Source organism: Thamnophis sirtalis, unplaced genomic scaffold, assembly GCF_051295495.1.
Source record: "Thamnophis sirtalis isolate CommonGarterSnake01/CBP01778 unplaced genomic scaffold, rThaSir2_p1.2 scaffold_3, whole genome shotgun sequence".
In the NCBI taxonomy this organism is placed as follows: Eukaryota; Metazoa; Chordata; class Lepidosauria; order Squamata; family Natricidae; genus Thamnophis; species Thamnophis sirtalis.
Window position 1 is genome coordinate 127,049,180 of NW_028261383.1, and position 15,498 is coordinate 127,064,677.

At 43.2% G+C, this 15,498-nt stretch overlaps 1 protein-coding gene across 4 annotated transcripts in view; it reads right to left on the reverse strand.

Annotated features, from left to right (window-relative positions):
- Nucleotides 1-1,846: 1,846 nt before the first annotated feature.
- Nucleotides 1,847-15,498, reverse strand: part of RAB37 (RAB37, member RAS oncogene family) — a 40,000-nt gene continuing 26,348 nt past the window's right edge. For 2 of the 4 annotated variants that reach the window (XM_014075768.2, XM_014075765.2), the window contains one exon: nucleotides 11,379-15,206. In XM_014075768.2, coding sequence (XP_013931243.2) covers nucleotides 15,101-15,206 — 106 coding nt within the window. In that variant the 3' untranslated portion in view covers nucleotides 11,379-15,100. Of the gene's footprint in view, nucleotides 2,438-11,378; nucleotides 15,207-15,498 lie in introns of those variants that run through there. The other 2 variants (XM_087710001.1, XM_014075766.2) reach the window with 2 other exon arrangements.

The window sequence follows — 15,498 nt, forward strand, 5'->3', positions numbered from 1 at the left end:
TATTCACGAGAACCGTTTGTTAACTTTCTAAGCAGTTCGGAGAACCGGTTGTTGGAAGAAATTTCATTTTGTTTTTGTTTTCCACTTTACAGGGCTAATCCTATAAGGAAGGCAAGAAGGAAACATTCTGGTGTTGTTTCTAGCCTAAACTTTATTGCCCTGCTTCCAGAAACTGCCTCTCCGGTTAACCCTTCTTACATTGTAACAGCTAAGAAGAAGCGCTCATCAATGTGAGTGATGTTGAATAGGCTACGCCCACATAGTCACATGACCACTGAGCCCCACCTACCCAGCTGGTCATTAGGGCAGAGAACCGGTTGTTAAACTATCTGAATCCCACCACTGCCCCAGTCATTCTACTTCTATTTGCAGGTCTTTGTATTCTTCTGTTCTTTTGTCTCCAAGTACTACCAGGTCCATTATCCAGATTTTTGTTTTTCTTATGGACAGTTGTTAAGTCTGGGTTGTTATTATGGTTTGTCGCACAGTCAGCAAATGTTTAGACTGGATTTGGCATTTATATCCACCTATCAAATTATTATTGTTGCTGTTGTTCATCGCACAGTCAGCCAGATGTTCAGACTGGGTTTGGCACAGTGGTGGTTTCCTACCAGTCTGGACCAGTTTGGCCGAACCGGTAATGGTTTGGCGGCCTGGGTTGCTGGAACTGGCAGCCACCCAGGCCTGCCATGCTCCCGAACTGGTTCAGCCGGTGCCATAGGCGGCACCACCTTGTTTTTTGATTCTGCGCATGCGCAGAACAATTTTTATTATACTGCGCATGCGCACGCAGCCACCCACGAGCAAAGCAGAAGTAGTGCCTGCTGGAACCCACCCCTGGTTTGACATTCTATCGAGTTATTTCCCAGGACCTGGGATAGGCAAATCTGGTATCTGGACAGATATCATTGCAGGATCGAAGCTGTAAACCTGCTTTTTGTAATGGACTGATGGTGGATTTCTCAATGCCAGTGGTAGTTAAGTGGTGCTCCAAATGTTTTGGGATTGCAACCAAGGCCCCTATAATTATGGGGACTATCTTTGCTTGTTTTTGCCACAGTCATTTAATTTCTATTTGTAGGTCTTTGTATTTTGTTATGTTGGAAGAAATGTCCTTCTGGATTCAGTTCCAAGTGGGGAAAAAAGATATGGAAACATGGAGGCTGCTTGGAAAGATGGTTTTAATGGTGGACAAGACCACATGGCTTGATGTCCTGGGGAAAAAGAGGATCCCATGCTTCGAAGATGTTGAGTGAAGAAAAAGAAGCAAAGGGGCTTGCTGAGAATTCCTGAGTTTTTTTTAATACTCTCTGTTCGGCCCCATCTCTTTATTTCCTGTTCCTGTGTAAGAAATGTATTCTGATTGGTTGTCAGACTCACAGGGGCAAGGGTGTGTGTGTCTTAGCTAATTTTGTAGGTTGTGTGTCTTTTGAGTCCCAAGCTTGGTTGTGTTCCCAGGTGCCATGTGTTGAGATGGGTAAAGGGGCTAATACTATCATGCCTTAATCCCATCGCCCTGGAGCTGAAGGGAGGAGATGTTATGTTATGTAGAATAGACTGGCTCAGGCATTTTAATGGCCCATTGACAAAGGTGGGGGCTATTAAGAGTGAGTCTGTTTCCTGCCTAAAACATGTTTCTCCATTTCTTATCCAGGGAAATATAATATTCTGCCTTCTTAATATTTCCCAGGATATTTCATTTTTCTAGCAGAGGGGTGGGTTTTAACTTCCTATAGTTATCCTCTCCAGTTCTTTCTCTTCTATTCTGCTTTCTCCAGGTAAGACTTTTTTGTTTTTGTTTTTTTATTGACAGTTGTTAAGCCTGAGGTATTATGTGGCAGGTGCCTGACTGTTTGAAGTCTAAAGTCCCCGAACAATTTAGCTTCTTCATTGTCTTTGATTTTCTCTATTTTATGAAGAGATAATACAGAAGGAGGCTTGCTTGCAGGCAAATGACATTTCTTGCAGATTTTCCAAAGCACCATTGTTGCTACTTTGTCATGCCGCTGCTTGTAGTCAGCCTGTGCGATCTTCTTGCAGGTGGTCTACTGTTTCTTCAGTTTCTTTGCCTAGGTTGCACTTACTGTCTGTTGCTATCTTCTTAATTCTGCATTTATATGCATTTATTCATAAGGCTTGGTCTCCTGCGGGCCAGAATTAGTCCCTTGGTCTCTTTCTCCACCATTGTTATTATAATTGTTATGATTAATGTGTGAACCCAACCCACATGAGGGGATGTATGCCGCCCAGAGTCCTACGGGATTGGGCGGCATACAAATCTATTAAATTACTAAATTATTAAATTAATACTCTCAGATAGCAGAAGAGAGGGGCTAAATTAAGAAGGTGGAACTGGGAATCTTCGGTACCAGAAAATTTGTCCAAGGCTTCCTAATCTTCTTAGCTGCCTTCCTTGTATTTGGTGAAGGACCCTGTTCTGCTGAGAAAAAAAGATTTAGAGGTTAGGCCATTTGTACATGAAATGGGAAAGGAGATGCTATCCTGTTTTTTACTACAGTAGCAAAAGATCTTTGGTGATACTTAGCTGCTGCATCCTTGGCAGAGAAAGCCTTGCTCGAAGGGAATATATTTTCTGACTCAGAATTTGTGCTAATATCTTAATCCTGCAGCTACTTTTAAGATGAGCTGTGATAGGTATCAGGAATAGTCCTCATGATCCTTCTATGAGATGACTTTGGTGGGTGAGATACCTTGATTTGGTGCTCCCGATCTCTACATTACGCACTTGAAGCTGCCACAATTCCCTTTTTTGCATAATCAAAGGCCCAGAAGTGCACAATTGCTTCACTAACTTTAACATTAGGGGTTAAATTACAGAAAGGATTAAATCAAACCACATTTCAACACAGACTCTGCAAAATGGGCTTTAGCTTCACACAAAGAGAGGAATGTAATTCTGCTCAAAAGCACAAGAAAATAAATTCATAGCAGCTCATCTCCTAAAGATTTGTGCAAATTGAAGATGTGGTCAATATACATAAAATAATTCATCAACATGTCCTGCATTATGCATAAAAGGTAGTGTGTGCTTTTGTTCCTTTTAAGGGATAGGAAAAAAAAGGGAAAAGCAGAAAATTCTTACAGGCTTCAGATATTTTTTAAGTGTTTTACATACTTGCCTGGATTTGCATAAAACAAAATGCATTATAATGTTGCCCAATCCATGCCCAAGCTCTTAAAGGAGAAGATTTAAATGGTCATGCATTCCATTATGAAGCTGATTAACCACTAAAGAAAAGGCAAGTATTGACTAAGTACTGTAAGAAAAAGGAATAAAAAAAATACAAAAGGGAGAAAAGCTGAATAATTTACACGTAAGTAACCATTCATGGCCAGAGTCCAAGGAGTCTATTGAATTTTAACAAGGAAGTATAAAAAGCCTTAACTAAATTCTCCCTGCTGGTTACTTACAGCCATAATAAGAAGGTGATTCTCAATGCAAGCCTAATATCCCTAAATATCATTTTGGATTTTGAAGGAAAGATTTGGGGCATAAAGTAATCCAAATTAGCACCATGTTCTCTATTCTGCTCCAGCTTGAATCTGAATGGCTTCTAAAAGGGATTAGTGGATTAACATGGGCAAGTGCGGTCTCATGCTTGAGCAGAGGGGTGGACTAGAAGACAGATTAACAGAGTCCAACCCCTGCCCAAGCAGGAGATCCTGCACCATTTCTGACAAATGGCAGTCCAATCTCTTCTTGACAGTCTCAAGTAATGAAGCCCCCACAACTTCCGAAGGCAACTTCTGTTCCATTGGTTGATTGTTCTCATTGCCAGAAAGTTCCTCCTTATTTCTAGATTGAATCTCTCCTTGGTCAGTTTCCATCCATTATTCCTTGTCTGGCCTTCAGGTGCTTTGGAAAATAGGTTGTTCACCGTCCTCTCTGTGGCAACCCCTCAAATATTGAAAGACTGCTATCATATCTCCCCTGGTCCTTTTCTTCACTAGACTAGCCATGCCCAGTTCCTGTAACTGTTCTTCATATGTTTTAGTTTCCAGTCCGTTAATCATCCTGGTTGCACTATTTCTAGAATCTCAACAACTTTTTTATAGTCTAAGGTCTCTTCCAACTCTGTTATTCTATTGGTTTGGAGACTCAGGACTACTTTTGATCTATGCACAGCATGTCTTCAAATATCAATTGCAGGGAACATCTGCAATGATGTGGACCTGATCTCTTCAGGTCTTGCTTGGAAGCAGCCCAGAAGGAATATCTTGGCCTTTGAGAAACAAAATGCTAGCTTACATGGATGTTGGTCTGAAATAGTTCTGTTCAAGTGAGGCTCCCAGGTTTTACCAATTTGCAGTGTAAAGAGGCAGGAAAGAAGAAAGTTTTTCTGGATTGCAATAGGTTTTTTTTTCCTGTTCTGTTCCCATTTGAAGTACAGTATGTTACCTTCAAAGGAATAACCTAGGGCAGAAATGGGACAAAAACCCCAAACTATCCATACTACCCAGTCAATTCCAAATGCATTTGGAGTGACTACAGTGGCGGATTAATGCTCACTGGTGCCCTAAACACTGACTAATCTTGGTGCCCCCCCCCCTCCTTTGTACATGCTGTACAAATCTTCATTGGTTTTTTTCTTTCTTTCTCAACTTCGTGGTGCCCCCTTTGGACCTGGTGCCCTAAGCAAGTGCTTAGTTCGCTTAATGGTTAATGGTTAATACACCACTGTGAGTATATTAAGGCTTCGGGAGAAGAAGGAAGACAAACGGAAATAGAAGGCTTCCCAATTAAGTGTGTACTGGTCAAACAGAGAATCAGCAAATTTACTTCCTCTTCAGCGTATTTGATGATCAGCTAAAATCTCAGAGGAGCAAATTTAACCCTGTTCCCGGAGGGAGCTGGGAGTGACGGGTGGTGGTGGTGGTGACAAACAGCCAGTCAAGTGAGCACACATCTCTGGGGAGGGGGGAAGAGAGGATTTTCCGTGCTGGGCTTGAGGTGAGCCATGCCAGTCATCACGTAGGCAAAGAGCCCCCACTGAATGCCCCAGATTTACATTTGAAGGTCCAGAGCAACGATACTGGGAGTGGGGAGGGGGTTGAGAAATAGCAGGAAAGCAGTGGTTCTGTTCCCCTCTGTGCTTCTCCTCAGACAAGATGTGACAAAGCTAGGAAACTGGGGAACAAATCCACACAAGCCAGCAGGGAGGTCTGCAGCTCAAAATGTGTCCCTTGATGGAAGGCTTTTGCTAGCCTTGGGGTGCGTTGGTGCCAGGTTTCATGTACCATTCAGGAACCCTTGAAATCACAATAGCACCATAGGCCCCAATCTCCTCCTCCTTGGTGGAGAAGCTGGCAGAAAACAGACGGGCTGGACAGCATGTTTGAATGGGGTAGATTTTCTTGGGAGAGTTTCCAAGGAGACAGGCTGGAGGGAAGGACAAGGAATAATGTCCACACTGGATATTTGGGGACTTGTTTTGTATCGTGGAGTGAGGTACTGTGTACAATGGATATTTTCCTTACTATGGGCTTGGGGAGCCCTTCTTATTTTTTAAAAAAAGGACTAGAAGACCTCCAAGTTTCTTTCCACTTCTGCTTTTGCTGTATTCTGTAGATGTTTTACATTTCTCCTTTACTACTTTATTAGTAACTCAGGGGGGCAAACATATGTAATATTGCTTTCTCCTCCTCCTATTTTTTTCCACAACAACAACCCTGTAAAGTGGGTTGGGCTGAGAGGTTGACTATCCCAATTGACTTTCATACCTTAGGTGGGACTAGAACTCACTGTCACCCGATTTCTGGCCTTGTTCCCTTAACCCGCGATGGCGAACCTATGGCATGCATGCTACAGGTGGCACACAGAGCCCTCTTTGCGGGCACGCCAGCCGTCGCCTCAACCAAGCTCCACCACACACACGCATGTGCCCAGCTGGTGTTTGGGTCTGTGCTGCGCATGCGTGGGGGGCAGGGCACATGTGCAGGGGGAGCTTGTATTGGATTTTGGGGCCTCATTCGGTGCCCCTGCACCCCATTTTGGCATCCAGGTTGATGCAGGTGGCCTTCCAGGTGCAAAATGGGGCGCGGGTGTGTGTGTGCACCCCTCCACATCCCATTTTGGCTTCCAGATTAGTGCAGGAGACCTTCCAGGGCCAAAATTGGGGGAGGGGGGCATGTGAACTCCTCCTGCATCCCGATTTGGCTTCCACATTGGTGCAGGAGTAAGGTGACCAGACGTCCCGCTTTTGGCGGGACAGTCACAATTTTTAATAATTTGTCCCGTGTCCCGCAACATGTTCAAAAAGTCCTGATTTTCCAAAAGAAAAAAAACATTTTTTAAAAGGACGCCGGTAAAAAAAAATTTTTTAGTTCTCTGAAGTGTCGTTCCCGATGTGGCCTTTAGAGGGCAGTGGTTTCCCTCGCTCCGCTCGGTTCGCTCACAGCAACCAACAAGGGGCGAGGCTCCCTCCCCTCCTGCGTGTTTTTCTGCAGGCAGCATGGCGAGGAGGAGGCTCCGTCCCGGGCCAAGCAGCTCAGCCGTCGGAAGGTTTTTCTTTTCTTTTTTTTGCCCGCTTCTCTCGGGTGCCGCTCTCCCTGCAGCCATTTCTCCCTCTTTCTCCTTTTTGTCCTTTCTCCTCCTTCCCCCCCAAAAGAGAACGAGAGGGAGAAAGAGGAGGTGTGGGGCAGATCGTGGGATCGCTGTTTTCTGAGCTTGGTGAGCAAGGATCCCACTATCCTACTATTTTATTTTTCTTTATGTACACTGAGAGCATATTCACCAAGACAAATTCCTTGTGTGTCCAATCACACTTGGCTAATAAACTATTCTATTCTACTTTACTCTATTCATTTCTATTTCAATTCTAACAAGGAGTTTAGCTTCTCTCTCTTGAAAATGTAAGCCAGCATAAACAGTTCATTTAGTGACCAAAGTTACAATGGCATTGAAAAAAGTGACTGATGACCATTTTTCACACTTAGCGACCATTTTCACACTTAGCGACCGTTGCAGCATCCTCATGGTCACGTGATCAAAATTTTGATGTTTGGCAACAGATTTGTATTTATGATGGTTTCAGTGTCCTGGGGTCATGTTTGACAAAATATAAAATTTTTAATCAAGCCCCCTCCCCCCGGTCAATGGTGTCCCTCTTTACCAATCTGAAAATCTGGTCACCTTATGCAGGAGGCCTTTGGGACCCAAAATGAGGTGCAAGCATATTTTCAGCGCGCAAAGACAAAAAGGCTAGCCATCACTGCCTTAATCATTACTCTAAACCGGGTCTCAACATTTCAGCCTCCCTGCCTGAACTTTAAGAACTTTAATGGCCTTAAAAATATACCAGCAAGCGATAGACAAGGTGAAAAAAAGATAAATGTTTTGGCCTAGATAGAAGCTTCAGTGTGGAAGCATTGAAGTTAAAGCTTCAGCTGGGCAAACTCTGGGTCTGTTTTTATCGGCAGTGAGCTCTGAATGACGACGATGATGATGATGATAATGATAAACTGAGTTGCAAGCATTACATTTACAAGCTTAAAGGAGCCTTTTCTCGGAAGCACAGGCAATATTGTTCGGGCAGCCTAAACTGTAGTCCAGCAACAGCAACAAGGCACCAGTGGGATGCGAAAGGCATCTGGAGAATGCTAAAGTCTGCAGTAAAAGAATAGTGGGAGAAAGAGGAGGAGGAGGAGGAGGAGGGTTTTAATTTAACAGATTTTATTTACTTTTCCCCTTCACCTTTGGACCATGAAACAAGTCAGTGAAACTCTGGGTGCTTATTACTTGGAAGAGGCATTGTGCACCCAGATTCTCCCACACCCACTCGCCTCAGCTGGGCAAATTCCAGTCAGGAGTAGCCTCTCCCTCATGACTGAAATTCTGTGCATATTTAAGTACCTCCCAAAGTCAGTGTGGTGTAGTTGATAAAAATGGTTGAGCTGGGACTGGAGAGAGCAAAGTCAATGGTTGCTGGAGCTCACAAGGTGACTTCAAGGGGGGGGGGCGGTCTCTCTCAACTCATCTAAGGGCAGTTGTAGGAGCAAAACTGGAAGAAGGCATACAATGCGCGATAGTTGGACCAAGCAGTGTAATCAGTGGTGGGAGAAAGATGACTAATAATGTGGATCTTCTTCCCCTTCTCCCTAGGGAACACAGAGTTCAGCTGCATACCTGGGTTGTTGAAAGCCATCCCCACTGTACTCAGTGTGATTTATTCTGTGTGCATTCCAAAGTGAATGCAGATGTGAAATCCTAACCAGATTGGCTTGGGCAGTAAAAAAAAATCTAAGAGCTCTGTGCAATTTAATTATGGGAAAGCAGTTGTCAACAGCAGAAAAAGCAGAAGTGAATCTGGGAATAAAAAGTTGAATGAGGATGACAAGAGATTTACTAAGACATTGTAATTAAAATCAGAACTGTACATTTCAACTATGGACAATTTTGTTGGGATAGATCTGGTAATTATCATTGAACCATGCACCATCTCAGAAATGGACTAATGAAAAATCCATGCTTTAGATTAGAAGGCCATCTATAATGGCTAGGCCCCTGATGGTAAACCTATGGCACACATGTCACAGGTGGCACATGAAGACATATTTGTTGGCATGCCAGCCATCAGGGCCAGGGGAGGCTGTTTTCACCCTCCCCCTGCTTCAAGGAAGCCTTCGGAGGCTGGGGAGGGCGAAAAACAGGTCCAACCGGAAGTTTGTTCCCGAACTTCCAGGTGGCTCATTGGGGTCGTTTTTCATCCTCCCCAGGCTTCAGGAAAGTATCTGGTGCCTGGGGAGGGATCGTGTGCTCATGCGTGTGGGGGTCACATGCGCAGGTGGGGGGGAGGATTGAGTTGGTGTGGGCACATATGTGTGCATGATAGTATGTGCGACAGTGTGCGCATACACAATTTTGGCACGCCATAAGAAAAAGGCTCGCCATCCCTGGACTGGGCAATTGAACTCAGTGGCTGGGTTTACCCATTCCACTAACCTATAAAAGGGTTTGCTTCATTTTGGCTCAACATGTTGTATGAGCTTATCATGAGTTTTAAAATAAAGTCTTAAAAGTAAAAAGCATTGCAGCCTAAATTTAAGAATATTTTAAGCCAGCTAAAGCCCTGATTTTTAGTCTAACACCAATGTCATGTACTTCGGAACAAGTATGCTTAGGATTAGGGTGCCTGACTTAAACTCCTGGATCAGAGAATATAAATCAGATTGACTAAAGTGAAATAGGGAAGACATTTTTGCCTTTAAAAAAAATTCCTTTGCTATAAATCAAAAACCACGTTTGTTGTTGTTCACAAAGGGATGCATGAGAGGGTATGTGTTTCATTACGAGCACGATAGGCTGTTCTCAGAAAAACTTACAAGAATCAAATCAGACTAGCACTTGGATGTAAAACTATCCAGGAGTAGCTTAGAAAGTCAAAACAGTACATGAAAGTGCTCGCAAACTACATGAGCACATCCACCACTACTGGATATGTTCATGAATCAAGTTTCACTTGAAGACTTCACATTTGTGGAATTTTTGTCTGCACCTAACATAGATCCACCAAGTGAATTCTTGGTAAAGCTTATGCAGAGTTAGGCCATTGCTTCAGATTCTTACTGCAACACTGGAAGTCTTTAAGAAGATGTTGGATAGCCATTTGTCTGAAAAGGTATAGGGTTTCCTGCCTAGGCAGGGGGTTGGACTAGAAGACCTCCAAGGTCCCTTCCAACTCTGCTATTGTATTGTATTAATTTATTATATAGATAAGTAAAGGTAAAGGTTCCCCTCGCACATACGTATGTGCTAGTCATTCCCAACTCTAGGAGGTGGTGCTCATCTTCATTTCAAAGCCAAAAAGCCAGCGCTGTGCAAAGATGTCTCCGTGGTCATGTGGCCGGCATGCCTAAACGCTGAAGGTGCATGGAACACCCACCAAAGATGGTCCCTATTTTTCTACTTGCATTTTTACATGCTTTCAAACTGCTAGGTTGGCAGAAGCTGGGACAAGTAATGGGAGCTCACTCCGTTACGCGGCACTAGGGATTCGAACCGCCGAACTGCTGACCTTTCTGATCGACACACTCAGCGTCTTAGCCACTGAGCCACCACACCCCTCTCGTATAACTAGAATCCAATCTAATTTGCAGTTCCTTGCCATATGTCTCTTCATTCTTCTTATGAGATCCCTGATTGCTAAGGAAGGTCACAGTAAGAGGACCTAGCCTCTCAATTGATTTGAATAGGTACTTTCAACAGTCTTCAATTATCCACACAACAGATGAAACAAATACTTACATTTTATTCAAATTTTAAATGGTTAATGGGTGATTATGATATCATTGATGTCAATAAAACTAATCAACAGGCGGGTAGGAAGGTTTGAATTTATACATTAATGCAGTATTTTGGTATTTCTGCTTGGCAAAAAAATGCTTGAAGAGTTACCAGAGATCTGGGCTACCTCTAGAAGGAAAGAACTATTTCAGAGTTTTCTGTTTGCTATTTGCTGGTTGCCCAAAACATTATAGCCCTTTAAGATAAAACTCTTGGGGAAAAAATGTTTGGTGATTCTCTGAAGATACTGTCTTCATTGGTCTTATATAGGTAGTCTACACTTGGGATTCAATTTTCTGTTGCTAAGCAAGGCAGTTGTTAAGCGAATCACATGCAATTTTACAACTTTTTTTGCCAGAGTTAACTGAATCCCTGCAGTTATTAGATGAACCATACAGTTGTTAATGTAATATAACTTCTTCACTGGCTCTGCCTCTCAGAAGCCATCTGGGAAGGTCACAAATGGGGATCACATGACCCTGGGATGCTGCAACTGATGTAAGAACAGGTCATTGCCAAACACCTGAATTCTGGTCACAAAACCATGGGGATGCCAGTAGCACATAGACATATACCGCTTCACAGTGCTTTTATAGCCCTCTCTAAGCGGTTTACAGAGTCAGCATGTTGCCCCCAACAATCTGGGTCCTCATTTTACCCACCTTGGAAGGATGGAAGGTTGAGTCAACCTTGAGGCTGGTGAGATTCGATCTGCCAAATTGCAGGCAGCCGGCGATCAGCAGAAGTAGCCTGCAGTACTGCACTCTAACCACTGCGCCACTGCGGCTCAATTAGTTGTTAAGGACTGGTCATATGTCACTTTTTTCAGGGCTGTTGTAACTTATAATGGTCACTAAATAAATGACTGTAAATTGAAGGCTACTTGTAGTGCTCTACAACCATGAGAGGGAGGCAGTTTCTCAAGTCCCGCAGTTACATTCAGAGGCTAGTAGAATTTATCCCAAATCTAAAAAGGTATTTCATCAAAAGAAATCGTAACAGCAGAGTTTTTTAAAAAAATGCAGAAATGTATCAAGGTCTTTCTTTCAAGCAAATGAACGACTATAAGTTCTGGTTAAAGTAAGAAGCAATTTTCTTTATTTTATAGGGGATATTAATATAAAGCTATATACAATCATCTATAATTTATTTGCATGCTGCCCTTCAAAAACAGGCTTCCCCAGAGTAGTTCACAATAAAATAAATCAAAATGCAGATCAACCTTTTTTTTTTAACAACAATCTGTTGTACAATCAAATACTCTAGTCCACATACCTCATGTCCCCTTTTAATTCTTTGGAAAATTGATCCCTCTAATGCCTGGTGAATCAGGCAGAAAGATTTGTTATACAAAAAATGCAGAAAAGAAACTTAACAACAAAAGCAAAGGAGGGAGCTCACATTGTCTCTCCTGTTCCAATGTATGGCCACACAATCTTATTTGTCACCCAAACGGCACCCATTTATCACCCACTCAGATAATGATTAACATTACAGCTAGTTACAAGGTAGTTGTAGGTAGTTCTTAACCATGTAATCCTATTTCTTTCTAGTATTCCTTTTTTTATTATTCTCAAATTAAGGCCAAAGCAGTGGATAAGGCTCATTTCAAAATATATGATCCAATTTTCAGAAAACATATAGTGCAGAAATGAAAGTGCCAGTCTATACCATCCCTTACTATTCTGTAAGAGTTTCTCCAAGGTTTTAGGCAGCAGCCTCAACCCACCAATGTTACCTGAGATTCTTTGAATTGAAGCAAGGAGTAGACCGAGTTGGAGTACATTTGGTAGATGCTTTTTTTTAAAAGAAGAAATAAAATCGACAGGTTGCAAAGCAACGGTGCCAGCTTAAAACACAGCATTTATTTGCTGCAATACCTTCAAGCCTTCAAAGGCGTAGACCAGCTCAAGTGATTTTGTGAACAGGAGATCTGCGCAGGGCAGCCCATTCCTAAAGAATCCCAAATTCCAAATGTGCGGTGGACCCAAAGGATTGGCTACTTCTGCTATACAGCCTAGATGTATTGGGTCACAATTGCACGTTAAAATTAATGATTTTAACGTGGAAACAGCTGAAACAGAACTTGTGCCTTCCCACAGGCATTAAAAAAAGGAGAGCTGAATTTCTGATGAGAGAAAAAAAGGAGCAGATCTTGGAAAGGACAATGATGATGATGGTATTCTTTTCCCCGTAACATTACTCCTTTTCTTGATCTCGAGGTACTTAAGCTTGTACGAAGACCTGCAAAGATCATGCATTTGCCAGAGTCCAGCATTAGACACCCAGGAAAGGTGCAGGCAATATGAAACTATGCTCCGTTTTGCTAGAATCCACCCCCCCTCTCTTAAATCTTGGCACTCTGGCTGTTGTTCTTCTGGGAAGCTGTGAATGCTGCCAGGGCAACAAATATGTGGGCTTTGCCAGGAAGAGCTCTCTTTCACAGATAAGGCTTCCATTTCTTGCCACAGTGCTGGCTGCACTTGCCTCGCATAACATATAAGGAGCATGGCTGGCTACGGATTGCTCCTGCCTAACCCACGCGGATTTAAAAAACCAGGAAATGTGAGGGGGGAGGGATACATTGTGTTGGGGACAATCAGTAAGAATAACGTCACATTTTGGAACTTTAGAAAGGAAAAGGGAAAAAAAAACTTTAGAAAGGTTTAAAAAGAAACCAAAGCCCACCGTGCTGTGCTAGATCAGCAACGCTCAACACCTCTGGGCCTTGAGCCATTTGGAACCAGGTCACAGAAGTTGCAGGTGAGCACACCTGTGTGCAAATGCATCCCCCCTTGTGTGAACAGTGGGCGAGCACGTGTGCAAAGCGGTATACAAATTTAAGTGCTACTGCTATTTGCATGAGCGGTGGGCGTGCATGCCCACCGCCTGTGCAAATGGAGCTGTGCACATGCACACTTGCCTACCACTTGTATGGAACTCTCCCCTCTCCCTACACACACACACACTGGTCTGAAAAGTCAAAAAGGTTGGGGAACTCTGATCTAGACAGACACAACCCACTAGTTGCTTACTTCCAGAAGCAGTGGAGAAGAAAGACAGTTGTGAGATAGGTGACAAGTTAAATTTGTAAGGAAAATTCAAGTCAAAAATGCATTACACAGTGTGGTGTATCTGAACACAGTTAGACAAAACCTGGCACTTGGTCTTGGATATTTCTCTGTGTTGTCTCAGCCTAACACCAAAGCATTGCTCAGAGACAGACTGCTTCTGGGCCCTAGCCTCACCCAATCAATCATCCCCACCCCCCATTGTCTCCCTTGCATCCAAATGCCATTCACCAGTTTATATGTGACCCGTCTGTGCCTCACTGGCTGGAAGAAGGGCTCCGCATCTTCCTCCCTCCTGGAAAGAAATCTGCAAACCAATCTGGTTGAGATTGTCCTGGTTGAACAGCTGTTGGGAACAGCTGGCAATAAGCTACCAACCCAATGGAAAGAAAATAGAGGACAGAAGGATCACTGAATGCCATCCAGAACCAACTCACTATAGAGAAATCCTACTGCAACCCAATGTTACAATCTTCTCATCTGGGAGCAACATGCTTCATATATATGTATATGTATAGGCTGCCAATGCATGCAGTTTCCCCTGGATTGCATCTGTTTGTTTGAATGTACGTGGTTGGGTGTACTGGAATGATGGCGAAACACCCAGCCCATTCCAAATGACATGTGCTTATAAAACATGGTTATGTGACAGAAATGAGCTTAGTTCAAACAATTTCCCCCCTTCCAGAATGTTTGGGATGGAGAGCTTGGTAATTATAAAAAGATTCACTTCTTCTGAAGAATCCCAAGATGTGCTTGTAAGAAGGGACCAAAAACTCATGGCATGCATTTATCCCCAGTTGTTTTTGGGGGAAAGGAACTCAGAGGCAGCCTTGTTCATCTGAGGAGCAGATGCTAAGGCTTTCTGTCCTGTTGCACCCAGCATGCTGACTTTTCTTTTTTCCCAAATGGTTTTTTCATTGCCCCATCAAAACGAACAGTCAACTTTCTAACACTTTCCTTTGTTTATGATCATAAAAATAGAGTGGTCTCTCTCTCTCTCTCTCTCTCTCCCTCTCCCACCTAACCCCCGTCAGCAGCATTTTCTTGATGTTCCAACCAGGACAAAAAAAGACACACTTAGATCCTGTAGCTCCTTCTTGGGGCTAAGGGAGGGAGGAAGGGAGGAGAAGCTTGGCAGGATCTTTGGGTGTGGGAAGCAGGAAAGGCCAGAGGTCAAAGGAAATCTGTCTACTTTTACTTTACTGAATATTTCTGCTGGTTTCAGTATTCATACAAACCATGGCTTTTTAGGACAATACTTTTAATTAACCTTTTGTATTTTATTTTATCCAAAGGTCTCCCATGGCCTTTGAAAGAGAGAGAGACCTTCTGTGTAGATCCCGGTCAACCTCCCCCCTCTTTTTTCAATGCAAAGAGCAGGGCTGTGAGAGTTAAGAGAGTTGCTTTGGTGTGGGCCATACCTTTCCTCTTACCAGTGAATGATAGGCCTGAGTAATACTATAAAACCCGATTGCCTTTGCATACTTTCACACATGCATTCTTAACTCTCTCCCTTCACATCCACACGTGGCAACCAACAACAGACATATACTTCTTTTATGTACAGTCTCTAAAGGGATTCTCTAAAAAGTAATGTCTTTGAAGTAGCCCCCTCTCCCTTCCCAATTTCTTTCCTTCCTTCCCTGGCATCTCCTGAGTGGCACTCCTACTCCTTGGTCTCTTTAGCGGTAGCTCGTTCAGACTGTCTTAGCACCTTCTTCCTTCAGAGAAAAGTACAGCAGTTGGACCGCCTCTTCTCCGACTCAATGTAGTCGTGGATTTGGAACCTGGGCTCATCCAGCTGATTCACCGCTCGCTGCTTGAGCTCCCTGGAAATCAAAAGGGTCAAATCACTGCTCAGACGTTATTTTTTTAAAAAGGAACTTCTGAAACTTTTGAAAAGAGAAATGTTTTCCTGGACTTCTAGGAGAAAATGTCATCTTTCTTAAAACACAGTAAGCATGTTAACGTCTACCCCACCTGTGCCCAGAAAATAGATGCCACTCACAACTCCTTCCTGGTCTGCTGTGACCTCGAAAACTAGCTCCAGTGCACCATTTCTTGGATGCTTCATTTCAACACAAAGATTACGAAGGGTTCCAGAAAGAACAGAACAAATTG